Source organism: Hemiscyllium ocellatum, chromosome 45 (genome assembly GCF_020745735.1).
Source record: "Hemiscyllium ocellatum isolate sHemOce1 chromosome 45, sHemOce1.pat.X.cur, whole genome shotgun sequence".
NCBI classification, from domain to species: Eukaryota; Metazoa; Chordata; class Chondrichthyes; order Orectolobiformes; family Hemiscylliidae; genus Hemiscyllium; species Hemiscyllium ocellatum.
In genome coordinates, this window is record NC_083445.1 from 17,051,072 (window position 1) to 17,075,195 (window position 24,124).

A 24,124-nucleotide genomic window follows, 5' to 3' on the forward strand; every position below is an offset into this window, starting at 1 on the left:
TAAAAAACAACTCTCCACCACCACCCTCTGTCTTCTACCTTTGAGCCAGTTCTGTGTCCAAATGGCTAGTTCTCCTGTATTCCATGAGATGTAACCTTGCTCACCTGTCTCCCACAGGGAACCTTTATGAATGCTTACTGAAGTCCATATAGATCATGTCTACTGCTCTTTGTTACTTCTTCAAAAAACTCAATCAAGTTTGTGAGACATGATTTCCCACGCACAAACCCATGTTGACTATCCCTAATCAGTCCTTGCCTTTCGAAATAAATGTATATCCTTTCCCTCAGGATTCCCTCCAACAACTTGCCCACCACTGACATCAGGCTCACTGGTCTATAGCTCCCTGGCTTGTCCTTACCACCTTTCATAAATAGTGGCACCACATTAGTCAATCTGCAGTCTTCCAGTACCTCATCTGTTCCAGCAACTTAACGTATTCGAAAAACCGATACGCTAACCCCACTTAATGATGCTAGTCCAACTGTCTGTAACAATCGCTTTTTGCAAAAAGGTAACATCAGTCACAGATTCTTACAGGAGAGAGAGAGATGGCAGAGAAATTTAACACGGAACCTCCTTCCACTGTACTTGTTTCTTTGGCTTCCCCAGCTTAATCTGACCAGCAGCTCCTGAACAGCCAGACTGCTAAATCCTAAACAAACCAGAGAAGAGTTGAGCTGGGAGAACTGGGTACTCCCATTTCATTGTACAAGTGTTTTTCTTTAAACTTAAAAGCTTTTTCAAGTAAATAAACCCAGACATCTCAGAACCCATGACTTTATGACCCCTCTGAAAAAAATAAACCAAGGACAACATAACCCTTGTTGAAGGAGCAGCATCATCATACCGGACCTTCAACTCCTTGGGACTGGAAGGCCATGCCAGGCTGATAAATTGCCACAGGCTACTGAGAGATTGCCAGGCCATGCCAAGAAACTGTTATATCGGGTCAGTGCTGAGGCGAAGAGTCTGAGCCCGTGCTGAGACCTGGCTTTTAGATGGTAGTGTTCCTGTGAGTTGTTTTTAGTATTGTTGGCTCAATTCTTTGTAGAGGTCATGCCAAATTTCTGGGTTGCTTTTAAATGATCTGCTCACGGCAGTGAAGCTACAGAGCAACATAGTCTGAGCTGTACATTTTCCAAACTCCCAGCAGCGTACTATCACAAGACCCGTGAGGTCACAATTACATCACTGCTTACCTCACAGGTGTCTAAGTGTGTACTATACCCTACCTCTACATGGAGAGCACTTTACCACACGATGCTAAGCATTTCAGGACATTGAGTTTGCTTTATTGTTCCACTAACTTTTGACAATTCTTTCTCATCCTTGTCTTACTTTTAGTTCCAGGAAGTTTTCATGTGGAATTCTTCCCCAAGTTATGTTGTATGTCTCTTCCCTGTCTTTTCTAAGACTCCCTACCAAACCACTAGTTCTAGAATGCTAATTTAATCAATTTGTGTTTCGCTTTGACAGTTGAAAGTTGAAGCCCTAGTCATAGAATTCCCTACAATGTAGACGCAGGCCATTTGGCCCATCAAGTCCACAGCGAAACCCCAAAGAGCATCCCATCTCCCTCCCCCCACCTCCCCCACACCTACCCTATCCCTGTAACCTGCATTCCGCATGGCTAACCCACCTAGCCTGCACTTCCCTGAATACTATGGGCAAATTAGTATGGCCAATCCACCTAACCTGCACATCATTGGACTGTGGGAGGAAACCGGAGCACCCAGAGGGAAACATTGCAGACACAGGGAGAATGTACACACTCCACACAGACAGTTGGCTGAAGGTAGAATCGAACTTCGGTCCCTGGTGCTGTGAGGCAGCAGTGCTGAACACTGAGCCACAGTACCATGCAGTCTGAGATGTTTGTTGTATTTGTTTAACCCATCTCATTGTGGTACCTTAAAAGGTGCTTTACTTTTCTCCTATCAAAGAATTAATGCCTCTCCTCTCATCCCATCAACTTAAAAAAGAAAACGTTTTTTTCTTGGCTGTCGCCATAATGGACAAGATCAGCATTCACTGCCCATCCTTAATTGTCCTTGAACAGAGTAGAGGTTCCTTTGGCTATTTTAGAGGGCAGTTTCAAGTCACTGCTGTGATTCTGGAGTCAGACTGAATCACAAGTTACAAATAAATTGTTGATACCTTCACAACCACCATTACTGAGAAAGCCTTTCAACTCCAAAATCATTGCTTGAAATTAGACATCATTTGGTGGGACTTGAATCCATGGCCCCAGAATATTAATCTCAAAATTACCAACCCACTGACATTTCCATTATGTCACCACTTCCACCAAGGTGCCCCTGCAGGTGTATTTGGTGGAGGAGATAGTGGAAATGAGGAGAGAAAAGTGACCCATCCTGATGAATATTTTACAGATGTCTGCACCATTTAAATCTACTATAAGAGTGATAGTTGAAAAGCATGGTGCTGGAAAAGCACAGCAGGTCAGGTAGCATCCGAGGTGCAGGACAATCGTCATTTCGGGTATAAGCCCTCCATCAGGAATGTGCGGGAGGGGTAAAAGGGGGCTGAGAGATAAATAGGAGAGTGAGTGTAGGGAAAGTAGCTGGGAGGGTGACAGGTTGATGCATGTGGGTGTGATAGTGTTAGGTTGGAGGGGAAGGTGGAGCAGATAGGTGGGAAGGTAGATGGACAGGTAGGACAGATCAAGAGGGCAGTGCCGAGTTGGAATGTTTGGTCGGGGATGAGGTGGGGGGGGAGGAACATTAGGAAACTAGTGATACACTATTGTGAACATTGCATCATTTCTTAAGGTGTTCAATTCTTTGTGTTGACTAGCAGAAAGCAGCCTCTGTTTTTTGTCACTTGATGAATTGGACTAACGCCTTCAACCGGGAGATACACAACCACAGCTCTCAGGCTGACGTTACAGTGCAGGTGAGCTCTCCTTTACCACAAAGAATACTCAATGGCAAATGTATCAGACACATCTTCCCAGGACAGCTTCAATTGAAAGAACATAGCGATGTGAAAGTGCCCACTAGCCTTCCATACAATCCATTGGCAAGGCCAAAACATTCAGTCTTCCTCAGCTTGAAGTGTCTTTTTTTGGTCTGTTTGTACAGCACCTTCTTTGATGTCATATAATCCATGCAGTGTAGAAACAGGCTCTTTGGCCCAACGAGTTCACACTGACCCTCTGAAGAGTCACTCACGTATTACTCCACATTTGCCCCTGACTAATATGCCTAACCTACACATCTCTGATGCACACTATGGGCAATTTAGCATGGCCCATTCAATTAACCTGCTCACCCTTGGACTGTGGGAGGAAACTGGACCACCCGGAGGAAACTCACACTGACACGGAGAACATGCTAAGTCCATACAGAGGCTGGAATTGAATCCTGGTCCCTGGCACTGTTACGCAGCAGTGCTAACCACTGAGACACTGCTCCACCCTGACAAAGGCGCCATCCAAATGCAAGTTGTGGCGGTCACTTTAACAAATCTGTTGAACCCCTGTCTGGATGTCTATCACACAATTTTTGCCATGTCATCGTTTTTAGTTCTGCTCAGGATCAGTTCACCGCTCATATCCTGATTGGCACTCAGCCTGTTGTGTGGATATGTGGATTTTGATTCCAGGGATCATTCTTCACATGATTCCTAAGTATTGTTCAAGAAAAAGAGTAAACGCATCACCCCTTGAATGCTCTGAAAAACACTAAAGTAGTCCTTGCTATCTAATGCGCTGGTTTTCTCGACAGAGGGCCATGGAAATATCACAGCACCTGCTCGGCAATCGTTCCATTTGGAAGAGTCTGGACGTTACGGAGCGACGGAAAGTAGCCGACAGCTTCCTGCAGGCGATGGGAAATGCTGTCATCGTGGCCGCTCAACATAGCCAGAAGAAGGAAAACATAAAATTGTCAAAGCCCACTTTAGGTAAAACGCCAGTTTTACCTCTCAGTAAGGACTACCCAAGTGTACTGCACATCATACACGAAGAACCTATTTCACTAATAATTAGTCATTCCTCCATTTCCAGAGTCTGCATGAGAAATAGGAGCTGTAGCAGAACATTTGGCCCCTCAAAATTCTTCCCCTCTCGTTCATCAGATATGGGTGGTGATGGTGAGGTCAGTGTTCAATGACCATCGCTAAATCTGCTTGAAATGAGGAGCTGACTGGGTCTGGAGGGTGGGTAAGAGTCAGCCACACTGCAGTGGGTCACATGTAGGTCAGATCAGGTATGGGCAGCAGTTTCTTGATAATTGTTCCCATGGTAATCCCACTATCAACATTGGCCTCCATCCACTCTCAATCTTATCAGAGTGAGCTGAGGAAGGCTGGGAATTCAATCTATTTTTATATGCTCCGACTTACGCTCCATGACCCCTACCATTAAAGACACCAGCTTACGAAATATCCAGACTATTATCTCATCGCTGCCTGTGATGAGTTTGCTGCTGTTGTACAAGATTGTGATTCTGAAAAGGGTCAGTGCATTCGTTCTCAGTTAATCTGCAGATGTCATAAGGACAATAATAGAGCAGTGTTGGATATTAATGGTGTCAGGTCAGCCATCTTGGGCTCCTCATTTTCTCTGTAACAATGTCCAATAGACCAAGGTAATTTGTATCTAGTTTCTGTCATGCGATCTTGCTTAAGGTAAGAGGTTGACCTTGTTCAAAAACCACATGTTTGTCCTCTACTTGACTCGACCAAGCGGACGCTATGGATTTCAAACTGAAATGAGGGGCAAAGTCTGAAAAAATGTTGGTGATCACAGCAGATCAGGCAACATCCATGGGAAGAGAGTAAGCTAACTTTTCAAGTCGAGATGACTTGTTACCGGATCTGATGTGAAGTGGGGGTCATACGAGGTGGGGGGGTTGGAGTGCTGGGGGAGGAAGGATATTGATTGTTTAGATTAAGTGATGGGAATGTGAGAACAATGGTGTGTCTAACTGCCAGACTGGAAAGAGCAAACAGTTCCACTGGGTTGGGGGGAGGGGACATGGTGACAGAAAATATAACAGATAAAACTAAAACAAAGGGAAGGAATGGGAGTGGGTTCACACCTGAAGGTGTTAAGTTCAGAAGGCTGGAAAGTGCCAACCTGCAGATGAGATGTTGGTCCTCCAGTTAGTGCTGTGATTCACTGGAACACTGCAGCATACCAAGGACAGACAAGTGGGCATGTGAGCAGAATGCTTGGTTAAAATGATCAGGAATGCTGTGACTAGAAGTGATCTGCGAAAGCAGTTACACATTTATCTCTCCACCCTGGAGGCTCCCTGCTTCTATTCCTGATGAAGGGCTTTTGCACGAAATGTCGATTTTCCAGCTCCTCGGATGCTGCCTGACCAGCCGTGCCTTTGCAGCACCACTCTGATTGAAACTCTGTTGAGTACAGGAGTTGGGGGGTCATGTTGCAGCTGTCCAGGACATTGGTTAGGCCACTGTTGGAATATTGTATGCAATTCTGGTCTCCTTCCTATCGGAAAGGTGTGAAAATTGATAGGGTTCAGAAAAGATTTTCAAGGAGAAAGTGAGGTCTGCAGATGCTGGAGTATCAGAGCTGAAAATGTGTTGCTGGAAAAGCGCAGCAGGTCAGGCAGCATCCAAGGAACAGGAAATTCGACGTTTCGGGCATAAGCCCTTCATCAGGAATGAGGAAAGTGTGTCCAGCAGGCTAAGATAAAAGGTAGGGAGGAGGGACGTGGGAGAGGGATGATAGATATGTGATAGATGGAAGGAGGTCGAGGTGAGGGTGATAGGCTGGAGTGGGGTGGGGGCGGAGAGGTCAGGAAGAAGATTGCAGGTTAGGAAGGTGATGCTGAGTTCGAGGGATTCGACTGAGACAAGGTGGGGGGAGGGGAAATGAGGAAACTGGAGAAATATGAGTTCATCCCTTGTGGTTGGAGGGTTCCCAGGCGGAAGATGAGGCGCTCTTCCTCCAACCGTCGTGTTGTTATGGTCTGGCGATGGAGGAGTCCAAGGACCTGCATGTCCTTGGTGGAGTGGGAGGGGGAGTTAAATTGTTGAGCCACTGGGTGGTTGGGTTGGTTGGTCCGGGTGTCCCAGAGGTGTTCTCTGAAACGTTCCGCAAGTAGGCGGCTTGTCTCCCCAATATAGAGGAGGCCACATCGGATGCAGCAGATGCAATAAATGATGTGTGTGGAGGTGCAGGTGAATTTGTGGCGGATATGGAAGGATCCCTTGGGGCCTTGGAGAGAAGTAAGGGAGGAGGTGTGGGCGCAAGTTTTGCATTTCTTGCGGTTGCAAGGGAGAGTGCCGGAATGGAGGTTGGGTTGGTGGGGGGTGTGACCTGACGAGGGAGTCACGGAGGGAGTGGTCTTTTCGGAAAGCTGATAGGGGAGGGGAGGGAAATATATCCCTGGTGGTGGGGTCCGTTTGGAGGTGGCGGAAATGACGGCGGATGATACGCTGTATATGGAGGTTGGTGGGGTGGTAGGTGAGAACCAGTGGGGTTCTGTCCTGGTGGCGGTTGGAGGGGCGGGGCTCAAAGGCGGAGGAGCGGGAAGTGGAGGAGATGCGGTGGAGGGCATCGTCAATCACGTCTGGGGGGAATCTGCGGTCCTTGAAGAAGGAGGCCATCTGGGCTGTATGGTATTGGAACTGGTCCTCCTGGGAGCAGATGCGACGGAGACGAAGGAATTGGAATATGGGATGGCGTTTTTACATGGGGCAGGGTGGGAGGAGGTGTAGTCTAGGTAGCTGTGGGAGTCAGTCGGTTTATAGTAGATGTCCGTGTTGATTCGGTCGCCCGAGATAGAAATGGAAAGGTCTAGGAAGGGGATGGAGAAGTCTGAGACGGTCCAGGTGAATTTGAGGGCGGGGTGGAAGGTGTTGGTAAAGTGGATGAACTGTTCAACCTCCTCGTGGGAGCACAAGGGAGCGCCGATACAGTCATCGACGTAGCGGAGGAAAAGGTGGGGGCTGGTGCCAGTGTAGTTGCGGAAGATGGACTGTTCCACATATCCTACGAATATAGCTGGGGCCAATGCGGGTGCCCATGGCAACTCCTTTGGTTTGGAGGAAGTGGGAGGTTTGGATAGAGAAGTTGTTCAGGGTGAGGACCAGTTCAGTCAGTCAAAGGAGGGTGTCAGTGGAAGGGTACTGGTTGGTACGGCGGGAAAGGAAGAAGCGGAGGGCTTTGAATCCTTTGTGATGGGTGATGGAGGTGTACAGGGACTGGATGTCTATTGTGAAGATAAGGCGTTGGGGACCGGGGAAGCGAAAATCATGGAGGAGGTGGAGGGCGTGGGTGGTGTCCCGAACGTAGGTGGGGAGTTCTTGGACTAAGGGGGACAGGACTGTGTCGAGGTAACCCCAACCTCACCATCTGTGCAGCCCTCCACTCCCTCCGCTTCAACCCCAACCTCACCATCAAACCGGCAGACAAGGGAGGCGTGGTAGTAGTTTGGCACACCGACCTTTACACCGCTGAGGCCAAACGCCAGCTCGCGGACACCTTCTCCTACTGCCCCCTTGACCATGACCCCAACTCCCACCACCAAACCATCATCTCCCAGACCATCCATAACCTCATCACCTCAGGGGATCTCCCATCCACTGCCTCCAACCTCATAGTCCCACAACCCCGCACCGCCCGTTTCTACCTCCTGCCCAAAATCCACAAACCTGACTGCCTCGGCAGACCCATTGTCTCAGCCTGCTCCTGCATAACTCATCTCCGCATACCTCGACACAGTCCTGTCCCCCTTAGTCCAAGAACTCCTCACCTACGTTCGGGACACCACCCACGCCCTCCACCTCCTCCATGATGTTCGCTTCCCCGGTCCCCAAAGCCTTATCTTCACGATGGATATCCAGTCCCTGTACACCTCCATCCCCCATCATGAAGGACTCAAAGCCCTCCGCTTCTTCCTTACCCGCCATACCAACCAGTACCCTTCCACTGACACCCTCCTTCGACTGACTGAACTGGTCCTCACCCTGAACAACTTCTCTTTCCAATCCTCCCACTTCCTCCAAATCAAAGGAGTTGCCATGGGCACCCGCATGGGCCCCGGCTATGCCTGCCTCTTCGTAGGATATGTGGAACAGTCCATCTTCCGCAACTACACTGGCACCAGCCCCCACCTTTTCCTCCGCTACGTCGATGACTGTATCGGCGCTGCCTCGTGCTCCCACAAGGAGGTTGAACAGTTCATCCACTTTACCAACACCTTCCACCCCGCCCTCAAATTCACCTGGACCGTCTCAGACTCCTCCCTCCCCTTCCTAGACCTTTCCATTTCTATCTCGGGCGACCGAATCAACATGGACATCTACTATAAACTGACTGACTCCCACAGCTACCTAGACTACACCTCCTCCCACCCTGCCCCCTGTAAAAACACCATCCCATATTCCCAATTCCTTTGTGTCCGCATCTGCTCCCAAGAGGACCAGTTCCAATACCGTATAGCCCAGATGGCCTCCTTCTTCAAGGACCGCAGATTCCCCCCAGACCTGATCGACGATGCCCTCCACCGCATCTCCTCCACTTCCCGCTCCTCTGCCCTTGAGCCCACCCTTCCAACCACCACCAGGACAGAACCCCACTGGTTCTCACCTACCACCCCACCAACCTCCGTATACAGCGTTTCATTCGCCGTCATTTCTGCCACCACCAAACGGACCCCACCACCAGGGATATATTTCCCACCCCTCCCCTATCAGCGTTCCGAAAAGACCACTCCCTCCGTGACTCCCTTGTCAGGTCCACACCTCCCACCAACTCAACCTCCACTCCCGGCACCTTCCCCTGCAACCGCAAGAAATGTAAAACTTGCGCCCACACCTCCTCCCTTACTTCTCTCCAAGGCCCCAAGGGATCCTTCCATATCCGCCACAAATTCACCTGCACCTCCACACACATCATCTATTGCATCTGCTGCACCCGATGTGGCCTCCTCTATCTTGGGGAGACAGGCCGCCTACTTGTGGAACGTTTCAGAGAACACCTCTGGGACACCCGGACCAACCAACCCAACCACCCAGTGGCTCAACACTTTAACTCCCCCTCCCACTCCACCAAGGACATGCAGGTCCTTGGACTCCTCCATCGCCAGACCACGACGGTTGGAGGAAGAGCGCCTCATCTTCTGCCTGGGAACTCTCCAACCACAAGGGATGAACTCATATTTCTCCAGTTTCCTCATTTCCCCTCCCCCCACCTTGTCTCAGTCGAATCCCTCGAACTCAGCACCGCCTTCCTAACCTGCAATCTTCTTCCTGACCTCTCCGGCCCCACCCCACTCCGGCCTATCACCCTCACCTCGACCTCCTTCCATCTATCACATCTCCATCGCCCCTCCCCCAAGTCCCTCCTCCCTACCTTTTATCTTAGCCTGCTGGACACACTTTCCTCATTCCTGATGAAGGGCTTATGCCTGAAACGTCGAATTTCCTGTTCCTTGGATGCTGCCTGACCTGCTGCGCTTTTCCAGCAACACATTTTCAGTTCTGAAAAGATTTGCGAGGATGTTGCCAGGGTTGGAGGAATTGATTTGTAGGGAGAGGCTGAACAGGCTGGGGCTGTTTTCCCTGGAGCATTGGAGGCTGAGGGGTGACTTGGTAGAGGTTTACAAAATTATGAGGAGCATGGACAGGGTAAATAGGCTGGGGAGTCCAGAACTAGAGAGCATAGATTTAGGGTGAGAGGGGAAATATATAAAAGAGACCTACGGGGTAGCTTTTTCACACAGAGAGTGTGTATGGAATGAACTGCCGGAGGAAGTGGTGGAGGCTGGTACAATTACAACATTTAAGAGGCATTTGGAAGGATGTGGAGGGATATGGGCCGGGTGCTGGCAGGTGGGACTAGATTGGGTTGGGATATCTGGTCGGCTTGGACGGGTTGGACCGAAGGGTCTGTTTCCATGCTGTACGTCTCTATTGACTCTATGACTCTATCTGTAGTCCTCACTTTTGCCTAGTAAAGTGGTCTCGCAGTCTGCATTTGGTTTCTCCAACGTAGAATAGGCCCCACTGGGAGTGGCGAATGCAATAGACCAGATTGGAGGAGGTAGAGATGAAATGCTGCTTCAGGATGACCAACACTCTAATTTGTCTATCCAAGATAGCGTCAGTGGTGGCTGTCTGAAGGTTTAGTTTAGCTGCACCACTGCAACATTGGAGTGCAACTGTGTGCTGCATTTCCCACATTATCCCTTCAAAAGTATTTTATTGAGAGCAAAAGGTGCTTTGGGACCTAAAGTTGTGACAAAATTTCCTACCCTCCTACATTCTTTTGTTGGAATGTCATGAGAATTTGATATAATTGCTCCATTGGTATAATTGCTTCATTAATGGGTAAACCTGACATTAAAAACTAAGGTACCTTCACTTGCAATTTGTGAAATGGCAACAGGAATTTAAACATTAAGTGACAAATGCAGTGCTCATGTGACCCAAATATATGACCCACAAAACCCATAACTTGTTGACCAACAGGATTTGGAACTAATACTTAATCCCGTATCACTACTGCTTATGAATTACTCATCTCTTTCCATAGCTCTTCTCAACCCAAATTATATCTTGCCTTTCATTTTCAATTCCTAATTAATAATGAAATGCCTTATTAAGTGAAAAAAAATGCACATAAATGCTCCACCTACAAGATTAGGTCAGAGACTGGAATCCTGCAATGAGTTACTTAGCTCCTGACTCCCTGAAGCCTGTCCACCATCTTCAAGGCACAGATCAAGAATATGGCAGAATACTGTCTGTTGTATTGCATTCTGGGTGCCAGCCACAAGCTGCCAACAAATGCCCTTTCTAAAATTTATAAATAATCAAGTGGTGAAAATTAAAAACCCCTGAGCCATTGCCAACTCCAAGGTCAAATTTCAAAGGAAGCCAATCAAATTCGAATTAAAATACCATTTTGGGTGCTAAAGGCATGTCTAATACTTGTACAGGATAGACCATTAGAGATTCTTGTCAAGGAGAAGCATTTACATGGCGTAATTCACTCCCACAGTTACAAAGTATAGTTCACTCCTACAACCACAAAGTGTAGTTAATTGCATGATTGCAACAGGGAAAGTTAACATCAGGAGCCAGGTATGTCACATCTGATCAGGATCCGATGGAAGACGAATTGTTTCTACTCCCAAGATTGGTTGGCATGAGCAGGTTGGGGGAAAGCTAATGTAACTGCGATGTTAACTCCTTCAGCCCCGCTACCTTGTACAACATACTCCAAATGCCTGGTTTGACTGAGGTCACAGCAACTCTCCATCGGTTTGTCAGCATTCAGGGTAAGTGGCCTGTTTGCTTGGTAGATGATACACTATTTGGAAAACCCCACTTCCTCTACTGGAGGCCCAATACAGTCGGAGTACGTTCCACCTACAAAGTACCTTGTGGCAATGCACAACTCTCATTCAACAGCATCTGCCAAAACCCCTGGCATTGACCACCTGAAAGGAAAAGGGGCACATGTTCTTATGACCACAGTGACCTGTAGACCTTAGTGGAGCTCACTGGAGCAGTCGTGATGGTGGGGTGCCTTTGGGTTGACATAGACAAGATGGGCCAAATTGCATCCTCTATGCTGGATTATTTCAATTTATGGGTGAGGTTACTGAGTGGGATCTCTCATACCTGACTTCTGGTGCTCGCATAACGATGCCATAATTTACTCAAGGGCTAGACATGGAGATGGTGGGATCTCAATTTGGCTCATTATTTCTGAATCTATCAGACTAGGAGCAGCTGCATGTCTGTATAATTGTGTTTAAGCATAGCATCACCAAAATACATATGCAGTATTAAAATCATCTTCCCTTTCTTCCAATCAGGTCTTGAAATAAGTTTCATTGAAAGGCACAACATCACTGGGAACAAAACTGTGACATTAGAAGCCAAAGGAGACACTCTGAAAGTTGACCCCTACACGGTTTTAGGTGACAAAGACTCTGGTATGTCTCTGCTTTATTCACTTTTGTTACATCATGGGGTAAACCCTCCTGCTTAATTTAAACCAGCAACACAGAAGAGATTTTTCCCATGCAGTAATCTGTAAAAATTCAAGACACCAAAAACTATTCAAAGTAAAAATTAACAACTTTATTTCTTAAAGTATAACAGAGAATAATTAACTAACATCTATTTACAACTCCTTCCTCTAACCTATCTTTTACCTTCCCTTCTATAATACGAGTCTGATAAAACCCCCAATTAAGATTTACCAAAAATTCAAGTTTTCAAAACCAGCCAGATGTTCAAATCTTCTCTTCCTCTGTCTTCTTTTCGTCTCCTTTGGGATTTATGTTTCACAGGTCACTGGTCGATAAACGTACCATTAAGAGCGCTATTCTCCGGCAGTCTGTTGATGCTGGTTGCTTGGCAGTTCTCCTTCAATTGTTCAGGTTTTCCCAATCTTATACCCCCAAAGCATCGGATTGTATCAGTGGCTTTGAAGATTGCCAATACACTGAATTCAAACTCGATTGGAGTTTTAGTTTTGGGACATAAACTGATTGGCCAAATTTGAATTTGTTTTTTTTTCATCTCCAGGCAACCCAGCTAATCTAGCTTTCGACCAAGCATTACATTGTGACCTTATTCAGAACACTTGGTGCTGTGTCAGGTAGTTCTGATAGATTTTAATTCTCTTCAAGGTACAGTACACCCACATCTTCATAACACCTGTGCACCTGAGTGAATAACAAAAATCACTTTTAAAACTTGGCCCGTGGTGAATGTTTGCCAACAATGACACTTAACAAGGGACTGTTGTAATAAGTGACCAAACGTAACATTGTGCCCATCTTGATAAAACACCATGGAACCCATTGTAAACAGCCATACATCATGACATCCCATCAATCAGACATCCCTTGGGCTCAGTGATTAGCACTGTTGTCCCACAGCACCAGCTCTCGGTTTGATTCTAGCTTTGGGTGACTGTCTGTGCGGAGTTTCCTCCAGATGCTCTGGTTTCCTCCCACAGTGCAAAGATGTGGAGATTAAGTGGATTGGCCATGTGTCCTTGACCCTCGTGTTCCGGTGTATATGAGTTAGTCAGGGGCAAAAATAGGATAATAGGGCAGGGGAATGGGTTTGAATGGGGTTACTCTTCAGAGGGTCAGGATGGCCCAAATGGTCTGCTTCCATACTATAGGGATTCTATGATCAATGACCTCCTGGAAGCCCTTTGAGAAATAAGTGAGTCAATTTTGTGAGTAAATCTGTGCCAAATTAACATGTTCATGGCACCAACAGCATTTACACAGCACCTTTAAAGTTGTAATCTATCCCAAAATGCTTTGCATGAGTGTACTTTGACACCGAAACACATAGGGAGATGGTAGGACAGGTGGCCAAGTGGCTTGGTTTGAAAGGGCGCCTTAAAGGAGCAGAGAAGAGGAGAGCTATGAATGTGCATGAATTCCAGCATTTGGAGCTAACAGTTCCTGAAGGTGCGCCTGCTAATTGTGGCATGATTAAAATAAAGGGGAGTGCAGAGATCTCAAGAGGTTATAATGAGGAGAAGTTTCTTCAGCCAGAGGGTGGTGAATCTGTGGAACCCATTGCCCCAGAAGGCAAGTGTATTTATGATGGACAGAGACAGGTTCTTGATTAGTAAAGGGAGAAGGTAGGAGAATGAGGCTGAGAAACCTACCAGCCATGATTGAATGGTGGAGCAGACTCAACGGGCTGAACTGCCTCATTTTGCTCCTAGATCTGATAGGATTACAGAGATGAGAAGGACATGTGTGTAAGACTGGGGTTGAAGATTGAAACGTTGCTCAGAGCTAAAGTCAAAATAGTCCAGCAAGTACAGCAGCTGAGTTTTAGATCGTAACACAACGGTAGGAGTAGGCCATTCGCCCCTTTGAATCTGCTCCATCATTCAATGAGATCCTGGTTGTCCTTTTGCCTGTCTGCACTCTCTCCCCCCCAATAACCCTCAGCTCATAATAACACTCTGCATGATCTCCTCATACTTAGAATGGTTCAGCAATCTGACTTTCTTCCTTATTTTTCTGTCCTGGAAGCTACACTCGCCTTTATCTCCTACAGTACTTTGGACTCCGTCATCAGTACAGAGGTTGTGGATGATGAAAGCAATGTGTTGAAGAATCTACAGCCCAGCGAGTTTTATTCAAGAGTGGTAACTGTGACGAAAGGGAACAAAGGAATCCAAAATCTGAGTGGAAATGTGAGCATTACTTTCAGCAGAATTCAAGGGAAACAGGTCAGTGGTTGGAATTTTTTTAACAGATCAACATGATTTCTGTAGATCATTAACCAGTTGTTGTCAATCATCATCTTCACAAATCCCTGTTCTCCTAGTTTGGCATCATTGGCAAGTTTAGAGATTTTTCCATCAACCCTCATTTCCAAATTGCTTGTGGCGACACGGTATCTCAGTAGTTAGCACTGCTGCCTCACAGTGCCAGCGACCCGGGTTGATTCCAGCATTGGGCTGCTCTTTCTGTGGAGTTTACACATTCCCCTGGGTCTGCACAGGTTTCTTCTGGGTGCTCTGGTTTCCTCCCGATGTTCAATGATGTGCAGGTTAGGTGGATTGTCCATATGCTAAAGTGCATACGGTATCTTGGGATGTGCAGGCTAAGTGGATTAGCCATGGGCATTTTAGGGTGGGTTGCTCCTTGGAGGTTGTTGTCGACTCAACGGGCCAAATGGCCTGATTCCACACTTGTCAGGATTGTATGATTTAGATAGAGTTGATTCTGCTGTCACACGGTGGTTCTGTTCTCGTGCAATCTGTGGCTATAAGAAAATTGCGTAATAGCAGTTCTATTTACACTAATGGGGCTGGAATCGTGTTATAATTGAGACATGCTTTAAAAGTTTCTGCTATCGAAACAGTATCCCCAATTTGTCAATCATGTTCGAGCAAATTTGCAATAGTGAAACGCGCAGAATGACCTGTAAAGAAGAAAAAGCAAGGGTCCCAACACCGCGACCCTGCAGAAAATTACTTTCAACTCATTTCCAGTGTGCGAAATGCCCATCGACACATACCTCCTGTTTATTATCTATTATATGAAGGGATTTCAGCTACCCCAATATTAATTGAGATAATCACAGTATTCAGAGTTGTGAGAGACTGGTTTCTTGAAATGTACACAGTAGAACTTTTGATATCAACACGTAGATGGTCTGACCAGGTACAGTGTAGTGCTGCACCTAATTCTAGGCAATGAAGATGTTTGAAGTGACGGGGAAGCATTTTAATGAGAATGATCACAACGCTATAAGTTTAAAGTTTCTTATGGAGAAAGGTGGTCTGCAAAAAAGGGTTTTGGATTGGGGTAAGGCCAATTTGATTAGAATTGGACAGTAACGGACTAAAGCAGTCTAAGAACAGCGGGTTGAGGGTAATTCCACAGCAGAAGAGTGGGAGGAGTTCATGAAGAACATAGCAAGAGTATAGGCTCAACATGTTCCTTTTAGGGTGAAATTCAGGGGAATTTCAAACCCAGAAAACTCTGGATATTGAGGAATATTCAGGACCGGTGTACAAACACAGAAAATCAATGAAGATCTGAGAGGAATATCAAAAGTGCAGGGAAGAAATTTAAGAAAGCAATCTGGTGGGATTACATGGGATCAATGATAGAATCCCTATAGTGCAGATAGAGGCCATCAGCCCATTGTGTCCCCACCATCTCTGAAGAGTATTCCACCCAGACACAGCCTACCACAGCATTCCCTACTGCCTAACCCACCTGTCCTGAGACAGTATGATGCAAATTGGCATGGCCAATCTACCTCATCTGGACTGTGGGAGGAAACCAGAGGAAACCCAAACACGGGGAGAATGTGCAAACTCCACACAGACAGTCACCCAAATCAAACCTGAGTCCCTGGTGCCTTGTTCCAACCACTGAGCCATCATGCTGCCCACAAAATCCTGACTAGTAAGCAAAGAGGGGCCATGAGACAACACTGGCAAGTAAAATGCAGGAGATTCCTAAAATATTCCACAAGTATATCAAGGGGAAGTGAATTACCAGGGAAAGAGTAAAGTCTGTAAAGTCTGGGATCAAGGGAGCAATCTGTATGTGAAGCCAAAGGACATTGGTGGAGTGTGAAGCAAATACCTCTCATCTGTCTATACCTGGGCGAAGGAGGATACTAGGACAGAATTTGAGAAGGTGGACTGTGAGGTTCTTCAGCAGATGAATATAAGAAACGAGGAGGTAATGGAGGATTTATCAGGTGTAGAAGTGGACAAATCCCCAGGGCTGGGTGAGTTCTATTCCATGCTGCTGTAGGGATAAGGAAGGAAATAACAGAAGCTCTGACCCAAATGGTTAAATTGCCTCTGGCCACAGGAGAGGTGCCAGAGGACTAGAGGACAGCTAATGTGTTTCCCAGTTTACCAGAAGAATGATAGAGATAAGCTAGGGAACTATAGATGAGTAAATCTCACATCAATGATAGGGAAACTACTGGAGAAATGGTGAAGGAGGAAATTTCCATTTAGAGATGCAAGGTTTGATCAGAGATAATGAGCGTGGCTTTGTCAGAAGGAGGTCATGCTTGACAAATCAAATGGAATGTTTCGGGGAGATGCCCAGCTGTGTAAATGAGGGGAGGGTGTTTGATGGAGTTAATATGGGTTTCAGCAAGGCCTTTGACAAGGTCCCACATGGAAACTGATAAAGAAGGTAAAAACAGGGGGGACCGAGATCAACTTGGCAAGTTGAATGCAAAACTGTCTTATTGACAGGAGACAGAGAGTGGGTGATAGGCAGCTGTTTGTGTTAATGGAGCCCAGTGTGCAGTGGTATACCAAAAGAATCAGCACTGGGTCCATAGATGAGAATTTGGGGGAGAATGATAAGTAAGTTTGAAAATGATACAAAGATTACTCGGGTAGTTGATGGTGAAGAGGAAGTGTTAAATTACAGGAGGATAGAAATGGATTAGTCAGAACAGCAGATCAATGGCAAGTGGAATTTCACCCTGAGAAATGTGAGGGAATGCACTTTGGATGAGTTCTATAGCGACATGACCCTTCAGTCCAACTCTGCATGCTGACCAGATATCCTAAACTAATCTGGTACAATTTGCCAGCATTTGACGCATATCTCTGTCAATCTTTCCTGTTCATATACCCATACAGATCCCTTTTATTGTTCTAATTGTAGCAGCCTCCAGCACTTCCACTAGCATCTCATTCCATACATGTGCCATCGTCTGTGTGAAAAAGTTGCACCTTAAGTGTTTCCCCTCTCACCTTAAACCTATGCCCTCTTTTAGGACATCCCTACCCTGACCATCCACCATATCCATGCCCCTCATGATTTTATAAACCTTCATAAGGTCAGCCCTCACTCCGTAGCTCTGGGAAAACAGCCCCAGCTTATTCAACCTCTTCCAATAGCTCAAACCCTCCAACTCTGGTAACATCCTTGTCAATTTTTCTGCACTCTTTCAAGTTTAACGACATCATTCCTGTCGCACGGAGACCAGAATTGAACACAGAATTCCAAAAGTGGCCTTACCAATGTCCTGTACAGTTGCCACATGATCCTCCAACTCCCATACTCAGTGCACTGACCAATAAAGGGAAGTGTACCAAACACCGTCTTCACATCCTATTTAGCTGTGACTCCACCTTCAAGGAACTATGAACCTGCACTTCAAAGTCTCTTTATTCAGCAATCCTGCCAAGGACCTTAAGTGTAAGTCATGCCTGATTCCCCTTTCCAAAGAGCAACACATTTATTTAAATTAAACTCCATGTGCCAGTCATCCATCCATTAACCCATCTGATCAAGGTCCCATTGAACTCTGAGATAACCACCTTCACTCTCCACTCCACCACCAATGTTGGTGTCATCTTCAAATTGCAAGCCTTTTCTCCTATGTTCCCATCCAAATAATTAATATAAATGATGAACAACAGTGGATCCAGCACTGATCCTTACAGCACACCACTGGTCACAGGCCTCCAGTCTGACGACAAAACAACATTCCACCACCACTCTCTGTCTCTTCCCTTTAAGCCAACTCAATGAATGACAGGAAATGAGGAAGCTCAAAGAAACGGATCTTGGGGCATTTATCAACCTATCCCCAAAGGTGGGAGAACAGGTTAATAGAGCAGAAGGACACTTGCCTTTATCAGTTGTGGTACAGATTATGAGAGCAGGAAGTTTATGTTGGAGTTGTACGGGAACATTGGTGAGGCCACAGCTGGAGTACTGTGTGCAGTTCTGGTCCCCACACTACAGGAAGGATGTGATTGCACTGGAGGGGGTGCAGAGGAGATTCACCAGGACGTTCCCTGGAATGGAGCATTTCAGTGATGGAGCATTTCAGCAATGGAGAGAGGCTGGCTTAGCTCGGCTTGTTTCTTTGGAACAGAGAAAGTGGAGATGGGACCTGATAGAGAGGTGTATAAGATTATGGACAGGGGAGGTAGGAAGCAGATTTTCCCCTCAGTCACAGGGTCAATAACAAAGTGGGGAGGGGGGCTTCATTTTAAAAGGATGGATAGCAGGCTTTGGTGGTTGAAATGCACAGCCTGTATATTTGGCAGTACAGCCTCGATGGGCCAAAGGGCCTTTTCTGTATTGTATGAGTCTATGTGAGTGGGGACCTTGCAGGAGCTTCCATGAATGTACACCTGCCTTGTCCTTGACAGCAGCTAAGAACTCTGCAGCCTGAAGGATGCTCTCATGGGACCCTTGGCCAATTACATTCTATGCTTCTGCAACACTGAATGAGAACTGATGCTTTCTTGCAGGAAGGTGTTGCCCGAGGGGCTAAAGTTTGCGTTGCTTGGAAATCTTCTGAGGAAGGCGGCAACTGGTCTCCATCAAGTTGTTTCCTCGTGGCCGTGAATGCGACTCACACGGAGTGCAGATGCAGAGTCCTCTCCAGCTTTGCAGTGCTCCTGGCTCTCTATGAGATCACGGTAGGAACTGAACTCCCATTGCTACTGAACCACATGCAGGTCACTGAGCCGTGTCCATGTCCAGTTACTGCCAATAGCACAGGGCAGAGGCGGCAGGGAGACTGATTTATTGTGGAACCATCACGACCCGCAGATACTGACATGCAATTCTTTTATTGCGTGGTTTGATGCCACACTATGAGACAAACTGTCTGAGGAGAAGGCAAAGCCAAGAATTGTCTTCAAGCTGAGACTTGAACACAGAAACATAGAAAACAGGAGCAGGAGTGGGCCATTCGACCCCTTATAGCCTGCCCCACCATTCCGTATGATCGGCTGATTATCCACATCAGTCCCTTTTTCCCGCTTTTTCCCCTTTGATCCCTTTAGTCCAAAGAACTACATCGAACTCCTTCTTGAAAACATTCAATGTTTTGGTCTCAATAATTTTCTATTGCAGTGAATTCCACAGGCTCCCCAGTCTCTGGGTGAAGACATTTCTCCTCATCTCAGTCCTAATTAGCTTACCCTGCATCCTTACGTTGTGATCCTTGGTTCTGGTTCCTGGGAACATCATAGATATACTAGTGTCTGACTTAGAGTTACATTGCGTGATGATCAATCCATTTTCTTCTATGTTCATGTTTATATAATCTCGAATGTTCTGGTCTAATGTAGTATAGTGTAGTCTGCTATTCTCCTATAGTGTTCAAACTCCACCCACAATGTACTATTTATGCACAATGATGTGCACCTCAATGACATCATCACAAGGTTGCTCCAGGGTCTTGTAACTTTAACAGTAATGACGGTAGTTTAGAATGTTCGTATAGATAGTCTCAGAGATAATAACAATTTGCTGTAAAAACCCATCTGGAAACTGCCATCCTTACCCAGTCCTGAAGAAGGGCTCATACCTGAAATGTCGATTTTCCTGCTCCTTGGATGCTGCCTGACCTGCTGCACTTTTCCAGCAACACATTTTCAGCTCTGATCCTTACCCAGTCTGTCTAAGACATGACTCCAGACCCACAGCAATGTCGTTGAATATGAACCATCCTCTGGAAAGGCAGGACAAGCCACTCAGTTCAAAGGGAATGTGGTGTCAAATGCTCGTGTTGCACAAACTCCATCAAAAAAACTTTCAGGAAAGGAGGCTGGTAACGAAGGGGATCACATTTTGAATCGTTGGTCCCTAATTTTAATGGCATTGTCTCCTTGTTCCAGACACCACCCAACAAAGAAATTCTTTCTATACTCATCCTGTCAAATCCTTTAACCATCTTAAGCACTCCATTTGGTCTATCCTGTCAAGGAAATGCGTTTTGGAAGATCTAATTCAGGGGGGATGTATACAGTAAACATCAGAACCCTTAGCAGTATCAACATTCAGAGGAAATCTCATCCGCAGTTCCCTGAAAGTGGTAATCCAATGCACAGGGTGGCCAGATGGCATCTTACCTTCATTGGTCTGGGCATGGAGTATAAAAATTGGCAAGTCATCTTGCAGCTGTATTTAACTTTAGTTAGGCAACATTTGGAATATTGTGGCCAGTTCTGGTTGCCACATGAACAGAGGGACGTGGAGGCGTTGGGGAGGGTACAGAAAAGGTTTACCAGGATGTTGCTTGGTGGGAATGGTATTCGGCAGGAGGAGAAATTGGGCAAACTTGGTTTGTTTTCATTTGAAGGGTGAGGGGTGATCTGCAAAATTATGAGAGGCACGGTTAGACTGGGTGAAGTATTTTTCCCAGGATAGAAATGTTCAATGACTGGGGGCATCAGGTTCAGGCAAAAGTTGAAAATTTAAAGGAGATGTGAGAGGCAATCCCACAGTGGGTGGTAAGTCTCTGAAATGTGCTGCCAGAGGAGGAGATGGAAGCAGATACAATAGCAATGTTTAAGGGGCATCTTCACAGGTATGAACAGGCAGGGAACAGAGGAATACAGACCATGTAAAGACACAAGTTTAAAAAGGCATCATATGTCAGCTCAGAGTTGATGGGCCGAAGGGTCTGTTCCTGTGCTATACTGCACTTCTTCTTTGGAATACAATATCACAGGGTTACAAATTCAGAAAATGTCCCACAACCAAGTTGGACTTCAGCCATGTGGGATGATATGACCCGATGTCTTGTATTTAACTTGTCTTCCATTGCATCCATTGTTTCTCAGGACGAGCTCCACCTCTCCATCCTCAGCTGGATCACCTATTTTGGATTGTCTCTATCCTTGCTGTGCCTCCTGGTGTCAATTGTGACCTTCTTCTGCTGCCAGGCCATTCAAAACATCAATACCACCATCAAGGCACATTTGTGTCTGAGTTTGTTCTTGGCAGAACTGCTATTCCTGGTAGCAAGCTCCATCGACAAACACACGGTAAGGCTGTTTTGACCCCTTGTACCTTGATGACGTTGTCTTATCAATGTTCATTCCTAAAATCCGGATTCACTTCCATACTGCTGAATTCCATGAGATTAGCCTTCATTCTCAAAACTCAAGGGCACAATCTTAATGTAAGGGGTCACCCATTTAAGACAGAGATAAGGAGCAATTACATCACTCAGTGGGTAGAGATTCAGTGGAATTCTCTACCGCAGAGAGCTGTTGAGGCTGGGTCAGTAAATATATTGAAGGCTAAGACAGACAGATTGAGGGAATCAAGGGTTAGAGGGAAAAAGCAGGGAAGACCTAACCTCAACTTCCCAATATTAATTGAGATAATCAATCAGTCTGTCTCAGCCTTCAATATATTTAGAGACCCAACCTCAACAGCTCCCTGCAACAAAGAATTCTACAGCTTCCCTCTCCTCTGAGACTATAGAAATCCTCCTTAATTCTTCAGTGGGTGACTCCCCCACCACCAACTCTGAGATGATGCCAACTCTTAGACTCTTCCACAAGAGGAAACAACCTTTCCACATCTACAATGTCAAGTCCTCTCAAGAATCTTTATGGCCCGTTGCTCAGTTTCCCTTCACAAGGTGATGATGAGACTCCACATTGAACACTTGAAGTCCATGTGGTGGAGGTGCACCCACAGAGGTATTAGAAAGGGAATTCCAGGATTATAAATATATCTGGACAGATTGGGAAGGACCAGGGGTCTCTATCATGACACTTGGTCCTGGCTTCCCCTCACTTGAGAAAGTCCGAGAGGAATTTTCCAGAGTATTTCCCTGCAATCCTGCCAAGGCAGATGGTAGAATTTGAATTCAATTAAAACAAAATCTGGAATGAAAAATCTAAAGATGACCCTAAATCCATTGTCGATGGTCAGAAAAACCCATCTGATTCACTTATGTCCTTTAGGGAAGGGAAATCTGCCATCCTTACCCAGTTTGGCCTACATGTGACTCCAGACCCAGAGCAATGTGGTTACTGCCCAATTAGGGATGGACAATGAATGCTGCTTAGCCAGTGATGTCCTCATCCTATGAATAAAGAAAAAGAAAGTTCCATTGGGAATGTAGTGAGAAATGTGAAGTGTCCAATTAAGATGTTTGAGTCAGCTTGCATGTGGAAATAGGGTGAAGGACCAGCACATGTTTCCACCTCTCAATTCTAGATGTTATCATGTTTTGCATTTAATTACACACTACTTTCTGAAGGAATACCTTGAGACACTGAAGTCACCTGGCGTGATTTTGGTTGTCAAAGCCCATTTTCACAGAATCCCTCCAGTGTGAAATCACGCCATTCAGCCCAGCAAGTCCTCACTGACTCTACCCAGAACATCCCAGCCAGACTCAACCCCCACTACCTTGCATTTCCCATGGCTAATCAGCCTAACCTGCACATCCCTGAACACTATGGGCAATTTAGCATGGCCAATCCACCTAAACTGTCTATCTTTGGACTGTGGAGGTAACCGTAGCCCCCGGATGAAACCCACGAGACACATGGAGAATGTACAAACTCCATACAGACAGTCGCCCAAGGCTGCAATCGAACCTGGGTCCCTGGCGCTGTCAGGCAGTGGTACTCACCACTGAACCACTGCGCCGCCCCTTTAATTATCTGACAATTAATTCACTCTTTCAGACTCTTAATTTCCTCGCCACAACTTCAATTGAGCCGCTGTACTGTAGACCCTAACCACCCACAGGGTGAGAAAAGCTGTTCCCTAACCACGATTTATTTCAGGCGCCCAGTGTAGAGTGGCACACCAGCTGTATTTGTCTGTCGGCTGTAATTCCCTGACATACCCATCGTTGGTAATGTGGGCATCACAGGATGACAAGAGTCAAAGGGACGAGCTCATTACACCTGATCAATCGAACTGAGTGAACATTGCTTCTCTCTAGGTTTTATGTGCCATCGTTGCCGCCGGATTACACTACTTGTTCTTGGCTGCCTTCTTTTGGATGTGTCTGGAAGCTGTCCAGCTCTGCCTCATGGTGCTTAATCTCAAAGTGGTGAACTTCTCCCGTACCCGTGTCATTCCCCGGAGACTGATGTACCCCATCGGCTACGGGTGCCCGGCGGTGATCGTGATCATGACTGCCGCGATAAATGCCAAAGGCTACGGGACCGACCGGATGTGAGTACAGAGACTACCCCGACGTCTTCTGTGCCTGAGCTGAGTGATTATGCATTGATGTGGAGGTGCCGGTATTGGACTGGGGTGGACACAACCGGAAGATGCACCACACCAGATTTTAATCCAATGGGCTTATTTGAAATCGCAAGTTTTCGGAGCACTGCTCCTTCGTTAGGTGAAGTGACCTTCATCTGACGAAGGAACAGTGCTCTGAAAGCTTGTGATTTCAAATAAACACATTGGACTATAACCTAGTGTGGTGTGTCTTCAACATGCATTGAAGTTAAGGCACTGTGGAGGGAGGATTTAATCATTGCACAGGTCAAGGATCAGTTTCAATGCATAGACTGATTTTGATTTGAGTTATTAATATCGCATGTACCCAGATTCAGTGAAAAGTTTTGTTTTGCGTGCAGTGCAGGCAGGTCATACCATACAAAGTGCTTTCGGGTCAGAGAACAGAGCGAGGAATACAATATTATGGCTATAAAGATGGTGTGCAGAGAGCAAGGTCAGCATGAAATTTGAGAAGTTCATTTAGAAGTCCAGTAACAGTGGGGAAGAAGCTGTTCTTAAATCTGTTGGGATGTGTTTTTAAGCTTTTGTATCTTCGGCTTGTGGGAAAATTGTGGGAGAGATTATGACCGGGGCGGGAAGGGTCTTTG

At 46.3% G+C, this 24,124-nt stretch overlaps 1 protein-coding gene across 1 annotated transcript in view; it reads left to right on the plus strand.

Annotated features, from left to right (window-relative positions):
• LOC132835879 (adhesion G protein-coupled receptor E3-like) overlaps positions 1-24,124 on the plus strand; it is a 66,421-nt gene that overhangs the window by 24,421 nt on the left and 17,876 nt on the right. Inside the window, exons 7-13 of the mRNA XM_060854976.1 lie at positions 2,821-2,919; positions 3,753-3,930; positions 11,832-11,951; positions 14,034-14,233; positions 18,767-18,937; positions 21,092-21,295; positions 23,224-23,459. Coding sequence (XP_060710959.1) covers positions 2,821-2,919; positions 3,753-3,930; positions 11,832-11,951; positions 14,034-14,233; positions 18,767-18,937; positions 21,092-21,295; positions 23,224-23,459 — 1,208 coding nt within the window. The remainder of the gene's footprint in view (positions 1-2,820; positions 2,920-3,752; positions 3,931-11,831; positions 11,952-14,033; positions 14,234-18,766; positions 18,938-21,091; positions 21,296-23,223; positions 23,460-24,124) is intronic.